The 19,690-nt window shown below is 39.7% G+C and overlaps 1 protein-coding gene across 2 annotated transcripts in view; it reads right to left on the bottom strand.

Annotated features, from left to right (window-relative positions):
• Positions 1 to 227, bottom strand: part of AGBL4 (AGBL carboxypeptidase 4) — a gene marked incomplete at both ends in the record, with an annotated part of 1,559,236 nt that extends 1,559,009 nt beyond the window's left edge. For both annotated transcript variants that reach the window (XM_080800716.1, XM_080800715.1), the window contains one exon: positions 194 to 227. In XM_080800716.1, the coding sequence (XP_080656842.1) occupies positions 194 to 227 (34 nt within the window). The remainder of the gene's footprint in view (positions 1 to 193) is intronic.
• Between the last annotated feature and the right edge of the window lie 19,463 nt (positions 228 to 19,690).

Genomic DNA, 19,690 nt, shown 5'->3' with positions numbered 1-19,690 from the left:
TCCGAGGTCCATGCCCGCCACTCAGAACGGTATGCACCTCCCCTGACCCCTGCCCCCGAGGTCACAGCCCTAAGGCGCAAATACACAGGAGCGCCTCCTCAGGAGTAGAGCCATGCCCAAGTCCCGTCTCCCCTCAGACCGAGGACAGCCATGCTGCCTCAAAGCTTCCCCATGATCGACCGCCCTCACAGACCTGCCTCAGGCGCCGTCTGGCTCCGCTCCGCCATTTTTTGTTGTCCCTCCGCCTCTAAGCCCACGCGAAAATCGCGGGGCAGTGGGGAGCTGGCGACAGGATCTGCGGGCTAACAGAGCTCCCTCAGGAAGACGCGGCTCGACGGTTGCCAAGGCAACGGGCGGCCCGCGTGCAGGCTGGCAACGCGAGGCGGCGGGGGAAGGGGGGAGGAGTGGGTGCGCGGGGAGGCGGGCTAGGAGGGAGCGTGCGTCGATGGCCCCGCCCCCGCCGCTCCAGCACTCTTTGGTCTAGGCGCCTGCGGGGCTGGGACTATGCCGCACCTCTCCGCCACCGAGGCACCGCGTCCTGGCAACTGAGCATGCTCAGCCGCCTCTGGTTAGCCCAGACGAGGCCCGCTGGGATGGCGCTCGCCAGCCACAGAGGGGGTTCTTCTGCTGACCACAGACCTGGTTGGGCTGGCTTTTCTGTGGTTGGCGTTCAGTTTGAGAGGCCTGAGACAGGTATCTTGATTTCCCAAAGGGGCTGGCCCTGGTCGAGGTGCTGGGTAACTTAGGTTTTCAACTGAAATGCACCGAGAATCAATCATTCTGTGCCCACCCCACCCCATACTTGGGCTCCTCGCCCTCGCACGACTGCACCAAAAGGGCTTCTCTTTCGCTGCTGTATTTCTCAGTATATTTAGGAAGCCCTTTCCCATCTCTCCGTGGTGAATCGCCACTATCTTCCAAGACCCAGCTAGAATATTACTCTTTCCTGAGCTGCTCTGTCCTCCCAAGGTCCTCTGTGCCACCCTGGCCTAACACTGACTAGTTTATGCATTATTCACTTCTATCTTCCTTACTTAAGGGTAAGGTGAACTCCCTGTTGCCTGGAGTTGGTCTTTTCATCTAGGTATATTCCATAATACAACATAGTGCTTGACACAAGATAAGTGCTCAGTAAATATTTGTGGAATGAAAAATGACTCCTAAGTTCACTCCTACACATCCTACCAGTTTTATTGAGCACTTAATTTTTTAACAAGTACCATTCCAGGTAGGCCCCTTCTCTTCAAGGCACTCACAGAAATAAGAGGCTTTACATGCCTCATGTAACTAACTCCTAGGAAGTTAGCCCACCAGATAGTGGACATTCAATACATTTCTTAACTGAATAAAAGATGTGGTCACAGAAACAAAAAGAGAGAGAGAGAATGGCTTTGGTAGAGGTTAACTAGTCTTTAAAGTGCTACAGGATCATAGAGGTGGAACTCTAAATTGGGAGGTGGTGGGGTAAAACAGTTAAGATTCCAAAGAGGAGTGGATACCCTAGCTGAGTCTTGAAGAATGGATAGTTGTCAGCCAGGCAAAGGAAAGGAGGACTGTGGCAGGCAGAAGGAGCAGCAGGAGCAAGGCAGAGTGTAGGGACCATCTGTTAAACTACAAGAAGTCCAGTATGCTAAAGCACAAACTGACAGGACAAAGCCTTATCTCTAAAGAAGCTCCTGTATAGCTAGGTAATGTCTTCAGATGTGTTCCCCAAAAAAAGAGACTAAGGTCAGGACTTGGGTGCTAGTAATTTGCTTGGGAGGTAAGCCCAGGAAACAGAAGTGAGGGAGAGAAGTGAAAGAGGAAAGGGTTTTGAGATTGAGTTGATTGCCTTAGTAGACTCCTGGGCATAAGCTCACCAGAGAGACCTTCTGAAAACAGTGTAGAATGTGTCTCAGCATTGTCCCACCAAAGAACAAAGAGACTAGGTCATTTACCTCATGATTTCCATCTTCATTGTTTCAGGGTTATCTCCATCCCCCAGGTTGAACTCTCATACTCCCTGGTTATGTTTGCCCAGGGCTAAGCAGCCTTTTAGGACTTAAAAGAAAGCCTTGAGGCAGAAAAACAGAGGGATTAGAAAGTACTTGGGGTGGGAGGCTGGCAACAAATTGAAACTACACATTCACCTGCACTGAAATCAAGAATAAGGTGTGGGTACCACGAGAACCTGGGCAAAAAGTTACATGAAAATACTCATCATTGGGGTAAATACCCAGTAGTGTAATCAGCTGGGTCACAGAGTGGCTCTATTTTTAATTTTTTGAGGAACCTCCACACTGTTTTCCAAAGTGGCTGTACCAAACTTGCATTCCCACCAATAGTGTAACAGGGTTCCCCTTTCTCCACAACCTCTCCAACATTGGTTGTTTCTTGTCTTGTCAGTTTTTGCCATTCTAATTGGTGTGAAGCGGTATCTCAATGTGGTTTTGATATGAATCTCCCTGCGGGCTAATGATGATGAACATTTTTTCATGTGTCTGTTAGCCATTTGTATATCTTCATTGGAGAAGTGTCTGTTCATGTCTTCTGCCCATTTTTTGACTTGATTATTTGTTTTTTGAGTGTTGAGTTTGAGAAGTTCTTTATAGATCTTGGATACCAGCCCTTTATCTGATATGTCATTTGCAAATATCTTCTCCCATAAGTGGACTGTCTCTTTATTTTATTGACTGTTTCCTTTGCTGTGCAGAAGCTTTTTATCTTGATGAAGTCCCAGAAGTTCATTTTCACTTTTGTTTCCCTTGTCTTTGGAGACATGTTTGAGAGAAGTTGCTGTGGCTGATGTCGAAAAGGTTACTGCCTATGTTCTCCTCTAGGATTTTGGTGGATTCCTCTCATGTTGATGTCTTTCATCTATTTAGAGCTTATCTTTGTGTATGGTGTAAGGGAATGGTCGAGTTTCATTTTTCTGTATATAGCTGTCCAATTTTCCCAGCACCATTTATTGAAGAGACTGTCTTTTTCCATTGGATCTTTTTTCCTGCTTTGTCAAAGATTAGTTGACCATAAAACTAATGATATACTGTATGGTGACTAACATAACATAATAAAAAAATTACCTGGGTGGCTCAGTGGGTTGAGTCTCTGCCTTCAGCTCAGGTCATGATCTCAGGGTCCTGGGATCAAGCCCTGCATTGGGCTCTCTGCTCGACGGGGAGTCTGATTCCCCCCCTCTCTCTGCCTGCCTCTCTGCCTACTTGTGATCTCTGTCTGTCAAATAAATAAATAAAATCTTTTTTAAAAATTACAATTTAAAAAAGAAAATACTCATCAGAAATATCCCTCATATTTGAGTAGTTTAAAAACTCAAAAGCCATGTCACCACAACCATCAAGATGAAAATAGACAAGCTTTCACAAATCAATCCTAATGACTGACCGATAAAGGCTGTGAGGACTATAGGAATTTCAGTATGGGGGCAGGGGTGTTACTGAGGGCTAAAGACCACAAAAGAGTTTCATTAGGTATAGGAAAATGGGGGGGGGGGAGTTGAGGACCCAGGTTCTACTCAAATTCTGACTTTATAGCTTTATAATCTGGGGCAAAGCACTTAAATAGACATTGAGCATCAGTTTCCTTTTCCAACAATCCTGAACAGCCCTTCCTACCACACAGAGTGCTCTAAGTCACAAGTGGTGGGACAGGTTAAAATGCAATTAATAAGTATAATTACAGTAAATAAAAAACCTGGCATGTTTTAGAACAATTAAACCTTGATTACATTTTCTGAGCCATTCTCTGTGCAGATCCTAGCGTTAACCTTAAAAAATAAAACTTCCAGTTATTTTACCAATAAAAACAAGTTTATCCAGAAATAGCAGAGAATTGCAATCTGAGACAAATGAACTGTAGCAAAACCATAGAAAGGACAAGGCCCAGAGCAAAGGAGAGATACACTCTCTTATACAAAAAAGGAAGTAAGTTGGGAAGGCTGTTATAAACATAAAGTCCATTGGAGTAAACTAGGAGTCTCAAGTATAGTGGCTTCTCATTGGCTGCGTTGTGACTGTTTCTCATTGGCTGAACAGTTGCCAGGACTGAAGGAAAGCCTTTCTTACTAACTCCTATGGGGTTAGTAAAATAGCATTCACCTGGGAAGCTCCTCACATCCTGTAGGTATGCAATTGTCAAGGAGTGCTGGGCTTGAGAGCTTCCCCAGCCCACTTTCTGACTCCTTTCTAAATGAATTTTCCTTGTATTAATTTTCACACTGAAGATAAAGAGATGAATATAACGCTATCTATGGTTTCTAGGAGCTCACAATCCAGAAGGGAAAAGAGATTTAATCCATAATTATAAGTCCGCATGATCAGGGTTTTAATAAAGGAAAGTGTGAGAGGTGGTGGAGCCCAGAAAAAGGCACACAACCCAGCCTGGAGCAGAGGGAATAAGTAAAGGTATATTTAGGAAAAGCTTCCTAGAGGAGAGTTTCTGATCTAACTCTTAAAGGGCAAGTAGGAATAAGCTGGACAAAGAAAATAGTGGCACATGGGGAAAGGGTGGTTGAGGCAACAGGAACAGCTTGGGCAAAGCAAGGGATAGTGTGTCTGGGGTAGACAGCAAGGCTGCATCAATAAGTAAATACAGATTCTGGAGAACTCCCATATGGGGAACTTGATCCTGAAAGTGACAGAAACCCATTAACAAATTTCTAAGAAGGTCAGGACCCTGGTCAGCTCCTCTGGTTGCTGTGCAGAGAGTTGATTAGAGCCCAGAAAAGAATTGGATGGTGCTGTTCTATACAAATGCGTTTGTTGACATTTCAAATTACCATTTGATGAGAATTTTTATGTGCTACATACACTGCACTGTTCAATTTAAATTTTAAGTAAAATTAAAAATCCACTAGTCAGACTAGCCACATTTCAAGTGCTCAGTAGCCACCCTACATTGACAGCATATATAGAGAATAGTCCCATCAGTGCAGAGAGTTCTGTCGGACAACATTGATAGACATATTCCAACTGGGCAGAGAAAATAAAATGTCTAGAAAAATTCAGCACTTAAAAGGACCAGGTTCAGTTCTCTCCTATGTGTCAGCATCTCTTTAAGAAGCAGGGCAGGAAGGAGGGTTGACTTCACACCTGCTGAAGTCCTCAGAGACTTCCTTCTAGTATAAACAGCACAGCATGGGGAGAGGGATATACATGCCCCACCACGTGGAATCCTTAGAGTCAGTTTTCCCATGCTATCATTCAAGGTGTGCCCAGGAGGTCTGCCTTCCCCAGGGATTTCCTGAGGTTTCTTATCTCCACAGACAGTCACCCACACACCCTAGAGCCAGGGTTCCTTCCTTTTAACAAAATATTCCCTGTAGGATTTACCCACTTCTGTAAACTTTTATTAAAATGATGCCTTCCATGTGCCTATCACTGAGTTAGATACAGGATGGGAGAGAAATATTCAAGTTACAATCACATTTCTCACATGTACCAACTCTTTTAATTCTCAAAGTAACATTGTAAAATTGGTATTAATGCCATCAACCTGTATAGATCACGTTGAGATTCAGATAGTTGAAGTGATTTATGATAAGTCACACAGTCAGATAGCAGTAGCCCCAGGGAAGACTGGAATGCTGCTAAGAAATTTACCTATGTTCTCCCAAGAAATCTCATATCAAAAATCATACAAACTAACTGGGGAAAAAAAAAAGATGAACAAACAAAAATTCAGTTCACAATTTCCAAATATAGTAAGAGCAGTGATAAAGCACACTCAGAAAAAGTGTCAAAGCATTAAAGAGGGATGCCCTTGGTGGGCATCAAAGAAGGTTTTCTGTAGGAAATGACCCTGGAGCTGAGTACTAAGGATGAAGAGGATCAGCCAGATGAAGTACAGGGTAGAAAGAAGAGAAATGAAAATATTTTTTTTAAAGATTTTATTTATTTATTTGACAGAGAGAGAGATCACAAGTAGGCAGAGAGGCAGGCAGAAAGAGAGGGAAGCGGGCTCTCTGCTGAGCAGAGTCCATCTCGGGACTCAATCCCAAGACCCTGAGATCATGACCTGATCGGAAGGCAGAGGCTTAACCCACTGAGCCACCCAGGCACCCTACAGTTTTTCTTTAAATCATTTTTATATGCTAACTTTGACATTTCTCCAGAATTCATATAGGTTCTCACCAGGTTTTGGTGAGATAATAACCATTAGTTCCCATTGGCTTGTGACATCAAGAGTTAGTTGTCAATCACGTTACAACTGGCAATGGCAAATCAGCTCCAGGTTTGTCCACATACCTTCTCATTCCAGGATCCAGGCTGACAAAGCAGCCCTAGCTGGGATATATCTTCCTCTTGTGGCAGAGGAAAAGAGCGAGTGACTTGGCAGAAACATGCAATAACTCTTCAAGCTTCTGCTGGGACATAGTGTACATGAAAATATTTTTTAATTCAACTTATAATTTGTATTTCTACTCTGTTTATTGCTGGTTTGGACTGCTAGAGATGTTATCATTCTTGTATTCTAAGTTTTGCTTTAAAAAAAACAACTAGTCCTACACCAAAGCTATAAAAGAATTATTTGAGGATTTCTTCTTAACCTGGATAAACTATTTAAATGTTACAATATGAGTGAATTTAACAGAAAGAAAAATATTCTGATGTTGAAAGGAAGAGAAAAATCAAAGGTGTGAAGTTATTTGTCCTTGCAGTTTCCCTGCCCCAGAATGCTCTTTTTTCAGAATCTGCCTGACTGACTCTCACTTTGTTTAGATCTCATCTCAAACATTACATTACTGGAGAAGTCTTCCCTGACAACACTATTTAAAGTGTACTTCCTAGATAGTTCAGAGTTTTTTATGGTATTCCAAGTGGTATCTTAGGTTTTCTAATTTTTTTCTATTTCTTTGCTCATTTAGACAAATGCTATTGATTTTGTTAAGTTAATACTATAATTGTAAAATTCTGTGAAATCTCATATTGTGTCTGATAGCTTGTTGACTGTTTCAGATTTTTCTTAGCCTATAGGAAAAATCAACAGCAAAATAGCTGTTGCCTTTTCCCTTCCCATTATTTAGTATATTTATTTTTCCTTTATTATTGCTTTAGCCAGAACTTTTAGTATTGTGTTAAAAAGTACTGTATAGTTGGCATTCTTGTCTTTTCTTGATATTAAAAGAACTGCATCTAAATTTTTGTCATTAAATGTAGAGTTCGACATAAAGTCTTTGTCAAGATGAGGAAGTTTGCAAGGAGTTTTTAAATTACAAATAGGTATTGAATTTTAAAACAAAAACTTTGTTTGCATCCACTAAGATAATCACATGGCCTTTCTTCTTTAATTTGGTTAAACAAATTGATAGATACTCTAATTTTAAAACATCTTTGCATTTCTGGAATAAATACTATTTGATCATATCTTAGTTTCTTAATGCATTGTTGGATTCAGTTAACTATTTTATTTAAAATGTTTATATCTATGTTAGAAAATAAAAGGGGCCATCCGAGCCTAGAGAATTTGGGGAGGAACATTTTTAATTGTAATTTCAAATTCTTCAGTGGTTGTTATTTTGCATTGTTCTTCAGCCAATTTTGGCATTTTATATTTTTCAGAAATATATAAATTTCATTATGTTTAAGTTCTCACATTTTTTTTATTTTTAAAATCTTTCTTGTGGCTGTATATATTTCTTTTTTATTATGAATTTTGTTATTTCAGTTTTTTTTCTTGATTGATATTACCAGAGATATATCTATCCTATTGACCAAGTCAAAACTTTTAGTTTTGTGTTCTCTCTCTCACTCCTCTCTCCCTCCCTCCCATCTGCCACCCTTTTAGCTAATCAGGGTTAGGTTCAGGTACAAGTTACAGGAAAACACAAAATGTCACTGGCCTAAGGTAAAATGTTTCTTCTTTCTTTTTTTTTTAAAGATTTTATTTATTTGTTTGATAGACAGAAATCACAAGCCCGCAGAGGCAGGCAGAGAGAGGAGGAAGCAGGCTCCCCGCCGAGCAGAGAGCCCGACGCGGGGCTCAATCCTAGGACTCTGGGATCATGACCTGAGCCGAAGGCAGAGGCTTTAACCCACTGAGCCACCCAGGTGCCCCAATGTTTCTTCTTTCTTAAGTTGAAGAAGTCTACAGGTAGTTCAGGGTTATTGTGGTGCTCTAAATGTCAAGGATCAAATGATATGTATCTTGCTGCTCCACCTTGTATGGTTTCCACCTTGGTCCAAGATTACTACTGGAATTCCAGTGATTAAGATTATATTTCTGCCAGCAAGAAGGAGGAATGGCTTTTAAGGACATATTCCAGGTGTTGCACATACAATTCTACTTACATCCCATTGAGCAGAATTTGCTCAAAGAAACACTCCTAGCTGAAGAAAGAATGGGAAGTGAGTTTCTACCATAGACAGTTGTATGCCCAGATTAAGATGAGCTACACAATTGGTAGGGCTCTGTGCAAAAGGAAAATGTGACAGCTCCGTATTCAAAAAGTATTAAGAATTTCAATATGGCAACAGCAGAGCATTAAATTAATCTTGGGACCCTCTGAGCACTGCACCCTGGGAGACTGCACAAGTTACATGCCCATAAAACTGATTCTGACCTGGGTTCTCTAAAAACTGGGGTTTTCTATTTAATGAAGAAGAGGATGAAAACAAATATTGAGGAACAACTCGAAGTCTATGCTTCATTATTTAATTTAATCCTTTATGCCTTTATTTTTTTCTCCTTGTTTCTTAGGGTTTCCTCTGTCCCTCTTTTTTAGATCTTCGATTGAACATTTAACTAATTTGTTTCTTATTTTCTGAAAAATAGATTGTATATTTCCTTCCATTTACTCAGATTGGTATTATTATTGATTCCATTTTACAAACGAGAAGAATGAGCACAGAGAACTTGAATGGTTATGCTTAAAGAGCTAGTAATTAGCAGAGATGGAATATGAACCCAGGCATCTTGTCTCTGGATTCCACGCTTTTAACTAAGACACTGTACTACCATTCTACATTGTACGTACATTTTAATTTGTCTATCACTTGAGTTATAACTTATTTTCTTCTATCACTCTTTCCAGTTGTGGAACTTATTAAATAAAAATATGCAAGTCTAAGAGGATACTGCCTATGTTTTCCTCTAGGATTTTGATAGATTTCTGCCTCACATTGAGGTCTTTTGTCCATCTTGAGTTTATCTTTGTGTATGGTATAGGAGAATGGTAGAGTTTCATTCTTCTATACATAGCTGTCCAATTTTTCCAGCACCATTTATTGAAGTGACTGTCCTTTTACCACTGCATATTATTTCTCACTCTGTCGAAGATTAGTTGATGAATATTAGTTGACCATAGAGTTGTGGGTCCATATCTGGCCTCTCTGTTGCACTGGTCTATGTGTCTATTTATACACCAGTACCATGATGTCTTGGTGATCATAGCTTTGTAGTAAAGCTTGAAATCAGGCAACGTGATACCCTCAGTTTTTTTTTTTTTCCTTTTCAACATTTCCTGAGCAATTCAGGGTTTCTTCTGGTTCCATACAAATTTTAGGATAGTTTGTTCTAGCACTTTGAAAAAAATGCCAGTGGAATTTTGATCGGGATGGCATTGAAAGTATAGATTGCTACTAGGCAGTATAGACATTTTAACAATGTTTATTCTTCCACTCCATACACAAAGATAAACTCAAAATGGATGAAAGACCTCAACGTGAGGCAGGAATCTATCAAAATCCTAGAGGAGAACATAGGCAGTAACCTCTTCGACATCGGCCACAGCAACTTCTTTCAAGACATGTCTCCAAAGGCAAAGGGAACAAAAGCGAAAATGAACTGCTGGGACCTCATCAAGATCAAAAGCTTCTGCACAGCAAAGGAAACAGTTAATAAAACAAAGAGGCAACCCACGGAATGGGAGAAGATGTTCGCAAATGACATTACAGACAAAGGGCTGCTATCCAAGATCTATAAAGAACTCCTCAAACTCAATGCACACAAAAAAACAGGTAATCACGTCAATAAATGGGCAGAAGACATGAACAGACACTTCTCCAAAGAAGACATGCAAATGGATAACAGACACATGAAAAAAATGCTCATCATCATTAGCCCTCAGGGAGATTCAAATCAAAACCACATTGCGAGGGGTACCTGGGTGGCTCAGTGGGTTAAGCCTCTGCCTTCGGCTCAGGTCATGGTCTCAGGGTCCTGGGATCAAGCCCCACATCGGGCTCTCTGCTGAGCAGGGAGCCTGCTTTCCCTCTCTCCCTCTGCCTGGCTCTCTGTCTACTTGTGATCTCTCTCTGTTAAATAAATAAATAAAATCTTAAAAAAAAAAAAAACCACATTGCGATACCACCTTACACCAGTTAGAATGGCAAAAATTAACAAGATCGTAAACAACAAGTGTTGGAGAGAATGTGGAGAAAGGGGAATCCTCTTGCACTGTTGGTGCGAATGCAAGTTGGTATAGCCACTTTGGAAAACAGTGTGGAGATTCCTTTAGAAATTAAAAATAGAGCTACCCTATGACTCTGTAATTGCACTACTGGGTATTTACCCCAAATATACAGATGTAGTAAGAAAAAGGGCCATCTGTACCCCAATGTTCATAGCCCCAATGGCCACAATCGCCAAACTGTGGAAAGAGCTAAGATGCCCTTCAACAGACGAATGGATAAAGAAGACATGGTCCATATACAATGGAATATTATGCCTCCATCAGAAAGGATGAATACCCAACTTTTGTATCAACATGGACGGGACTACAGGAGATTATGCTGAGTGAAATAAGTCAAGCAGAGAGAGTCAGTTATCATATGGTTTCACGTACTTGTGGAGCATAAGGAATAACATGGAGGACATTATGAGAAGGAAAGGAAAAGTGAATTGGGGGAAATTGGAGGGGGGAGATAAACCATGAGAGACTGTGGACTCTGAGAAACAAACTGAGGGTTTTGGAGGGGAGGAGGGTGGCAGTTGGGTGAGCCTGGTAGTGAGTAATAAGGAGGGCACATATTGCAAGGAGCACTGGGTGTGATGCATAAACAGTGAATCTTGGAACACTGAAAAAATAATTAAATTAAATTTAAGAAGACACCACAACTCATATTGAGTAGAATATTGATAAACTGTGCCCTCTAAGCTTTGCTCAAATGCACATTCACGAAGAAAATAAATGTTGCTTTAAAACTTTTTAAAAAATGTGCAAGTCCAAATTAAAGTGTTTAGGGATACACACTTGAATTATACAACCATAAAGAAACACATAGAAGTGATCATTAAAATATCAGGTAGGACAGAAACTGTGATTAGAACAGGGCATGCGCAGGGGCTAGAAAAATTCTTTCAGATCTGGTTGGTGGTTACAAGGTTGTTACAAGCTATACAAGGTGGTTACAAGCTATACATTTTTGCATTTGTGTTTTATTTTATAATTAAATATTTTTAAAACAAATATGTTCTTTCAGTTCAAGAATACATTTCCATCCCAACCATTTTTCTCCAGATTAATATTACATTGTTTAAGACTGCCTATCATTCACTATAATAATTGTTATCACTTAATAAGTGCTAGTATGTGCCAAGTACCTGACACACGCTCTAATTTCATTCTCACATAGCTCCATGATAAAGGTTTGTTTTTGCTTTTGTTCTGTTTATTTTTTAAGTAGACGCCCTGTCCAGCATGGAGCCCAACACAGTGCATGAACTCATAACCCTGAAATCAAGACCCGAGCTGAGATCAAGTCGGATGTTTAACCTACTGAACTACCTAAGCACCCCATGTTTTTGCTTTTAACATAGGTGAATCCTACGTTTATTTTGAAGATGATAATAAGACCCACCAGAGCCCATAATTTATGATTCCATGCATGTAAATGTTAGCAACGGCCACAACCAAACTATATTTTGGGAACTAATACGTGATAGAAAAAGCAATCCGACAAGTCAAGTATTCGTGACTTTTTGTCCCCCAAGTTTTTATTTAAATTCCAATTGGTTAACATACAGTGTAAAGTTAGTTTCAGGCGTAGAACTTAGTGATTCATCACTTATATACAACACCCAGTGCTCATCACAACAAGTGCCCTTTTGGGGTGCCTGGGTGGCTCAGTCAAGCATCTGTCTTTAGCTCAAGTCATGATCCCAGAGTCCTGAGATTGAGCCCTGCTCAATCTCAGGGTCCCTGCTCTTTGGGAAACCTGCTCTCTCTCTCCTTCTGCAGCTCACCTGCTTGTACTCTATTTCTCTCAAAATAAATAAATAAAAAAAATTTTTTTAAAGTGCCCTCCTTAACCCATCTCCCTGCCCACCTCCCCTCTAGTAACCTCAGTTTGTTCTCTATAGCTAAGAGTCTGTTTTCTGTCTTGTCTCTCTCTTTTCTTCCCCCCGTGTTCGTCTGTTTTGTTTCTTTTTTTTTCTTTAGAGAGAGAGAGGGGATGGGAGTGGTGGAGGAAGAGGGTAAGAGAGTCTTAGGCAGACTCTATGCCCAGCATGGAGTCCAACGTGGGACTTGATCTTACAACCCTGAGATCATGACCCAAGCAGAAATCAAGAGTCAGTTGGATGCTTAACCAACTCAGCCACCCAGATGCCCCACATCTGTTTTGTTTCTTAAATTTCACATATGATTGAAATAATATGATATTTGTCTTTCTCTGACTGACTTATTTTCCTTAACATAATAGTTCTAGCTCTATCCACAGCATTGCAAATGGCAAGATTTCATTTTTTTGGTGACTGAGTAATATTCCTTTATAAATACTCACACACAAATACATACACTTATATGTATATATGTATATATGTATACATATATATACACACACACACATAAAATATCTTTATCCATTCATCAGTTGAAGGACATTTGGGCTTTTTCCATAATTTAGCTATTGTTGATAAAGCTGCTATAAACATTGGGGTGCATGTATCCCCTCAAATCAATATTTTTGTATCCTTTGGGTAAATACCTAGTAGTGCAAATGCTGGGTGGTAGCAGAGCTCTATTTTTAACTTTTTGAGGAAGCGCCATACTGTTTTCCAGAGTAGCTGTATCAGCTTGCAATCTCATCAACAGTGTAAGACGGTTCCCCTTTCTATGCACATGATACAGGTTTTACTCCCATTTTACTAACCAAGAAATAGAGAGGTTCAATAAATTGCTTGATGTAACAAAGCTGCTAAGCGTTACAGTGAAGATTTGAAGCCAGGCATGATTCCAAAGATTATGCTTTTCATTAATACATTCCGTTAGCTCCCAGCCTTTTCCATAACAAACACTCAAGTAATATTTGTAATATAAAGGCAGCTCAATTTGAAGGACAGAGTATTGTATCAATGACAGTGGGGGTAAGGCTGTCTCTGGATGAGTCAGACTTGGTATTGGCTTAAGGAAACTAACTAGTAGAAGAGACATTGTGGCAATTTAAACTGAAAAATCTGTCCCTTTACCACTTCTACTTATAAATCGTGGTAAATCATGTCATTAAAGAGTATGCAATTGACAGTAACACAATTCTATGTAGCAAAAAGGAGAGCCATTAACAGCTAGTTTGGTGGATTTAAAATACAAACCAGGCTCAGGACAGTGGCTTCTTAGCACAGTAATGCCAGAGGCTAATGTTTTGAGGGAACATGGATAAATACTTGGTAAAAGAAGAGAAACACTCTCCTTGGTAAATCTTGTTTGTCTCTAAGAAATAATGCCACACACACCCCATGGCTTTGTGAAATAACTTATCTGGTAAACTAATGAGTAAATCAACAGTGATTATCTTTCTCTTAGGAGCAGGAAGTGACCAGAAGGGTAGGAGTTGAGGGAAAACTGGTCCAAACCAGAAATATACAAAAGGTCAGAAGAGCAGATTATCTTCCTTCAGATGAGGAATAGAATTCCCAAAGGAGGAAATGAGAGCATAGGCCTCAGGGACTTGGAAGAAGATTGGGTTAAAAGGGAAAGTTCAGGAAACTGAGAAGAGAAAGAAGTCTGAAAGATGGAAATTCCCACAGAGGCCACCCTCTTTTTTTGAATGCCCAAACTGGAAAGCTTCACTTTTCCATAAAGTGCTAAAGAAGGATGGGTTCCAGTCTCTATTTCTCCCTCTCCTTGCTAAGATCTGCTTCCATAAAGAATTTTATATAGTTTATGTGGTTCTTCACGTGAGTGAGATTAGCAGGACAGGCTAGTCAAAGAAGCGTCAGACTCCATGAACCCCCTAGTACCTAGTGACGCCAGTGGAGTGGGACTATAGAATGCATTATACCCAGGGTGACTTGGTGGCTCAGCATCTAAGCATCTGCCTTTGGCTCGGGTCCTGATCCCAGGGTCCTGGGATTCAACCCTGCATCAGCTTCTCCCTTTCCCTCTGCCCTTCCCTTGATTGGGCTTGTGCACGCTCTCTCTCTCTCTCTCTCTCTCTCAAAAAAAAAAAAAATATATATATATATATATGAGTGAGAGTGAGAGATCACAAGTAGTCAGAGAGGCAGGCAGAGAGAGGGAGGAGGTAGGCTCCCTGCTGAGCAGAGCCCAATGCAGGGCTCGATCCCAGGACCCTGAGATCATGACCTGAGCCAAAGGCAGAAGCTTAACCCACTGAGCCACCCAGGTGCTCCAATAAAAAATATTTTTTAAAGTGCATTATATCCACATATAAACTTACTTTTTAAAAACTGAGCTCACAAACTATGTATCATGTTTCATCACTTAATGTTAATTCATAATTTTTCATGTAATAAAGTATTCTTTGTAAACATTATTCCTATTGTTGGAAAAATATCCATCTTAGGGATCCATCATAACTAATTAAACCATTCACTTCTTGAATATTTAGGTGAATCAAGTCCTACTTTTTTTTTTCTGTTATAAATAATGCCACAGTGAACATCCTTGCATCATCTCTGATCACTTCCTCGTTTGGATTTCTAGATATCAGGTCACTGGGTCAAAGGGGATGATCTTTTCCAGCCTGTTGAAACATTTTGAAAGTTGTCATCCCCTTAGAACTCAACCCTTTATGCTTCCAGTAGCAGAGCATGTGAGTACCTGTCACACAATAAGTTGCCAACACTCTGTGATATTTATGGGAAAGAAATGTTTTACCCCATTAGCCAGGACGTATGAACTGATAGAACTTAACCAACTGCCGAGAAGAAATTTGAGAAGTTTGGCTTAAACATGGATAAGCTGATTGCACTTGTCATAGATGGGGCACTGCAAAAAAAGGGGGAAATTGTTCTCAGTGTTTTATTTGCATCAGGAGAGAAGAGTTTGCACCCCAGACTTTCATGCCTCTTTCAGAAAGAGGGTTCTCGATATAAACTAGTTGTGCTGAGCCCTCTGTGGTTTAATGGAGGAACAGATCAAGATCTCCAATTTTACTCATGCTTATGCCCTTAACCGGTACTTATTTATGGTCTATTTGGAAGAAAACAAAATAGGGTAGGGAAACCAGTTTATTTTAATGACATCAGATTACTTGATTGTTTAAACTTATTAAAGAACTAGAATAAAAGACTTCATGCTAAATGACTTTAAGTTAAAGGACTCCATTTTGGTAGGTCTCCCAGTGACATTAAGATGAGATTTTCTTAGTGCTATGGCAAATACCTAAACAGGTCAAGCCTGAAACTGTAGGAAATGAAACAAGGCAGTTGCTGACTTGTTCAAGAAAATGAAGACATTTTGATTAAGCATGAGGCCTGGAACTTCATTCTCCAGTACTCAGAGGAATAACAAATTTTACAATCCTAGAGTCGAGATGTAGAAATAGAGTGAGAGTTTCAGAAGAGATTCACAGATTATGATACCAATGAACCTAAATATCCAGAATCAATTTTGAAGTGCGAATTTCAGGATGTGCCCAAGTTTTATTAGTTTAAAGAGGAAGTGATTGATATAAAAGTTAACTATGTCCAATAAAGAGTGACAGTATCCCTATAATGGTGTGTGCAAGTATGTAAATCTCAGAACTATTTGAAAATTCATGCCAATGTAATGAAACACTAGGCTATGACTCTTTTTAAGAAAATATATGAAAAGAAAGCTGATTATCACAAGTGACATAAGTCTAGAATTAGAATTCAGATGTTCTCTGATTCCTAACACAGCAGTTTTCAAAATAGTCTGGTCTGATAAAAACCTATATCATCACTGAGTTGATCAAAATAGGTCAATGATTAATAGTAAGCCTAAAACTGTGTATTTCTTTCCTAGTTAATAAATATGATTAATTTTTCTGAAACACTTTCATTACATTTTAATGCATCTTAAGTGATATTTTTGAACAGCCTAAAGGTTTTACTTCCTATCATTGTATTATAGAATGTGATATGTATTGGTAATATACTATGATAGGCACAAGCTTTGGAGTGTGACAAGTCTAGTCCCAAATCTTGGCTCCATCAACCCATATAGTTCTCTCCGAGGCCTTTAACATTCAATTGTCTAGGCTTGCCTTTCCAATCTCACCTCCTACAACATTCCTCCTCACTTGTGATGCTGCAGCCACAGAGGCTCCTTGCTGTTCTTCAAACACCTCAAGATTGTTACCCTTCACATCCTTCATTGTTTCCTTGTTCCCTCTGCTTAGACTGCTTTTCCCCCATATCTTCACATCATTTGCTCTCTCATCATTCAGATCTCTTTTCAAATGTCACCTCCTCAGTAAAACCTTCCCTAACCATTCAATCAAAATAGCTCCACCTTCAGTCACTCACTATTACATGCTATGCTTTTTTTTCTTCACCATCTAAAATCATAAATTCTATTTAATTATTTGCCTACTTATTTATTGACTATCATCCCCACTGTAAGCTCTATGGAAGTAGGAACCTAACTCTTTTGGCCCTGCCGTACCTCCAGCAGCTAGAATAGTTTCTGACACAGAGTGGTTGCTTAGTAAGTAATTTGGAATGAATGATTAAATAAATGAACAAGCAAACAAAAGCTGTGATAGCTTTATGTACAGATATTTGGGGTATACAAAGAAGGTGTGCCTAATCTAAACTTGCAATTAAAATGGGGAATGATGGAAGGAGAATTCCCAGAGAATGGTAAAATATGAATTGAGTTTTGATGGACAAGTAGGGAAGAAGGGAAGGATCCTAGGTAAAGGAAACAGTAAAGGATACAAAGAACAGAGGGTCGTAGAGAACATGGCTTGAATACTCAGGAAATGCAGGTAATATGGGATGATTCCACAATAAGGTAAATTCAAGAGAAAAATGGCTACTGTGTGATTGCTTGCAGGAGTTGAGTATAGTCTCTGAAGTCCTATAAATAATTTGAACCCTAAAGGTGCTAAAAGTGTCCTCTGTTTAAATGCCTCCAAAGGTGATCAAAATAATCTGGAATTTCCTTCCAGTAGAGTTTCCAGTGATAAGGGAAGTTAAAACATTTATTGGATATTTAGGTCGATCTTTAAAATTCTCTGTGTATGCTCTGTCCATCTCCCTCCTATACCCACTCTCCAACTAAGATCTGGCAGAGACATGGGCGAGCTGCCCTTCAGGACATCCAACAAGATCTATAATCATAAGCCATCTTCTGGTAGGATTAGAGACAGATTCTGTATGGTAAGTGCTTCTCACATAACTGTATTTAATAATACTCAGTAATTGCTGCTGTTGCTATATATGTCTTAGCTGATGTTTTAAATAGTAGTCCCCCAATAAATTTCCCACAATAAACTGATTGCAAAAGACACATGTATATTTTTATGGTTGGTACAATTGTCAGTTTAAGAGGCACACATCCTCTGTAGTTGGAGAGAAAAAGAGTACATGTTGCTTTGCAGCAGGTAAAATGGTCCAAACGCAAAACCACATCCATACCCCAAGGAGTTTGTAATCCAAAAGCAAGAGTGAGCATGCTATGGAACACTACAGAACAATACCCACACAATACAGGCAGATGGAGTGGCACATGGCCACCACAGCTGGAATGCTTTGTAAATGATCCCCAAACCATCGCTGGTCTTTGAGCACTTCCCCAGTTCAAGGTACAGAACACCATCTATTATCAGCAAACTCTGAAAAGCCAAATGAGATATTTAAAGTAGCCTTGAGTCAAGGTCATATCCCTAAAGTGTGTAGACCTGAAAAATAAAGCTTTCTGATAAGAAGTGAACTGCTGCCCACTTTTAGTGGTAAAATACTCTGTATCCTTGTTTTCAGAGACAGATACAATTCATTGACTCTTCCTGATAAGATGTCACTAACCAACACTAAAATAAGGACCTTAGATAAATGTCTTTTGAGGGCAAATAAGAAAGAATTCAGGAATTATTCTCTTGGCTTATAGTCATCAACTACTAAAACCCTAGTACTGTTAGTGCCTATATTGTTGCTAAAATTTGGGAATAATAGATAGACATGTAACTGGAATGTGGTGGAAAGGTCATTGGTACTAGAGTCAGATCAGGTTTTTGTTTTTGTTTTTTTAAAGATTTTATTTATTTGACAGACAGAGATCACAAGTAGGCAGAGAGGCAGGTGGGAGCGGGGGGAAGCGGGGTCCCTGCTGAGCAGAGAGCCCAATGCAGGGCTTGATCCCAGGACCCTGAGCCGAAGACAGAGGCTCAACCCACTGAGCCACCCAGGCGCCCCTAGATCAGGTTTTGATTCCCAACAAGTCACCTCATCTTTCCAAGCTCTACTCTTTCTAACTGCAAAATGGGAGTAATTAATTGTATCTACTTCACTAGACTGCTTAAAAATTAAATGAAATAGTATATATTAAGTCATTTCCCAAATTAGAAAGCAGTATACAAATGTTAGAGCTTGTTATGTAATATTTATTGTGTTCTCTTCAGTCTCCATGAAAGCTCTTTGAATGACCCTACAAGAATTATGTTAGTTATTTTTTAAATAGGTTTGACTTTTTAGAACACATTTTTTTTAAGTTTATTTACTTATAATCTCTACACCTAACATGGGGCTTAAACTCACACTCATGACCCTGAGATCAAGAGTCACATGTTCCACTGACTGAGGCAGCCAGGCTTTCCTAGAATGTTTTTAGACTTAGAGAAAAATTGAGAAGTTAGTATACAGCGTTCCCATATACCCTATACTCAGTTTCCTCTATTATTAACATCTTATATTAGTAGACTATGTTTTACAATTAATGAACAAATATTGACACAGCATTATTAACTAAAGTTTAGAGTTATTTCCTTAGTTTTATTTCCTTAGTTTTATTTAATGTCCATTTTCTTTTCCAAGATCCCATGCAAAATATCACATTACATTTAGTTGACATATTTCCTTAGACTAGTTGTGATTGTGGCATGTTCTCAGACTTTCCTTGTTTTTAATGACCTTAACAGTTTAGAATATTGTTCAACTATTTTGTAGGATGTCCCTTGATAGCAATTTATCTGATGTTTTTCTCATGATTAGATTGCAGTTATGGGTTTGGGGGAGGATGGCCACAGAGGTAAAGTGCCATCTTCATCATATCATATCAAGGGTATGCACTATCAATATGATTTATGACACTGATGTTGATCTTGATCACCTGGCTGAGATAGTGTTTGTTGGGTTTCTCCACTGTAAAGTTACTCTTTATCCCCCTTTCTGTACTATATTCTTTGGAGGAAGTTGTGATGTGAGGCTCACACGTAAGGGATAGGGAGTTTTACTGCCTGTCTCAGTTTGTTTTTGCCAAATAAAAGCAGTATTTCCATGGGACAGAGCTTGGCCACTTGCAGTAGGGGAATGTTGGGGCTATATT

Source organism: Martes martes (assembly GCF_963455335.1).
Source record: "Martes martes genome assembly, chromosome: 4".
NCBI classification, from domain to species: domain Eukaryota; kingdom Metazoa; phylum Chordata; class Mammalia; order Carnivora; family Mustelidae; genus Martes; species Martes martes.
The sequence above is the reverse complement of the archived record's forward strand: the minus strand, read 5'-3'. Positions and strand labels throughout refer to the sequence as shown.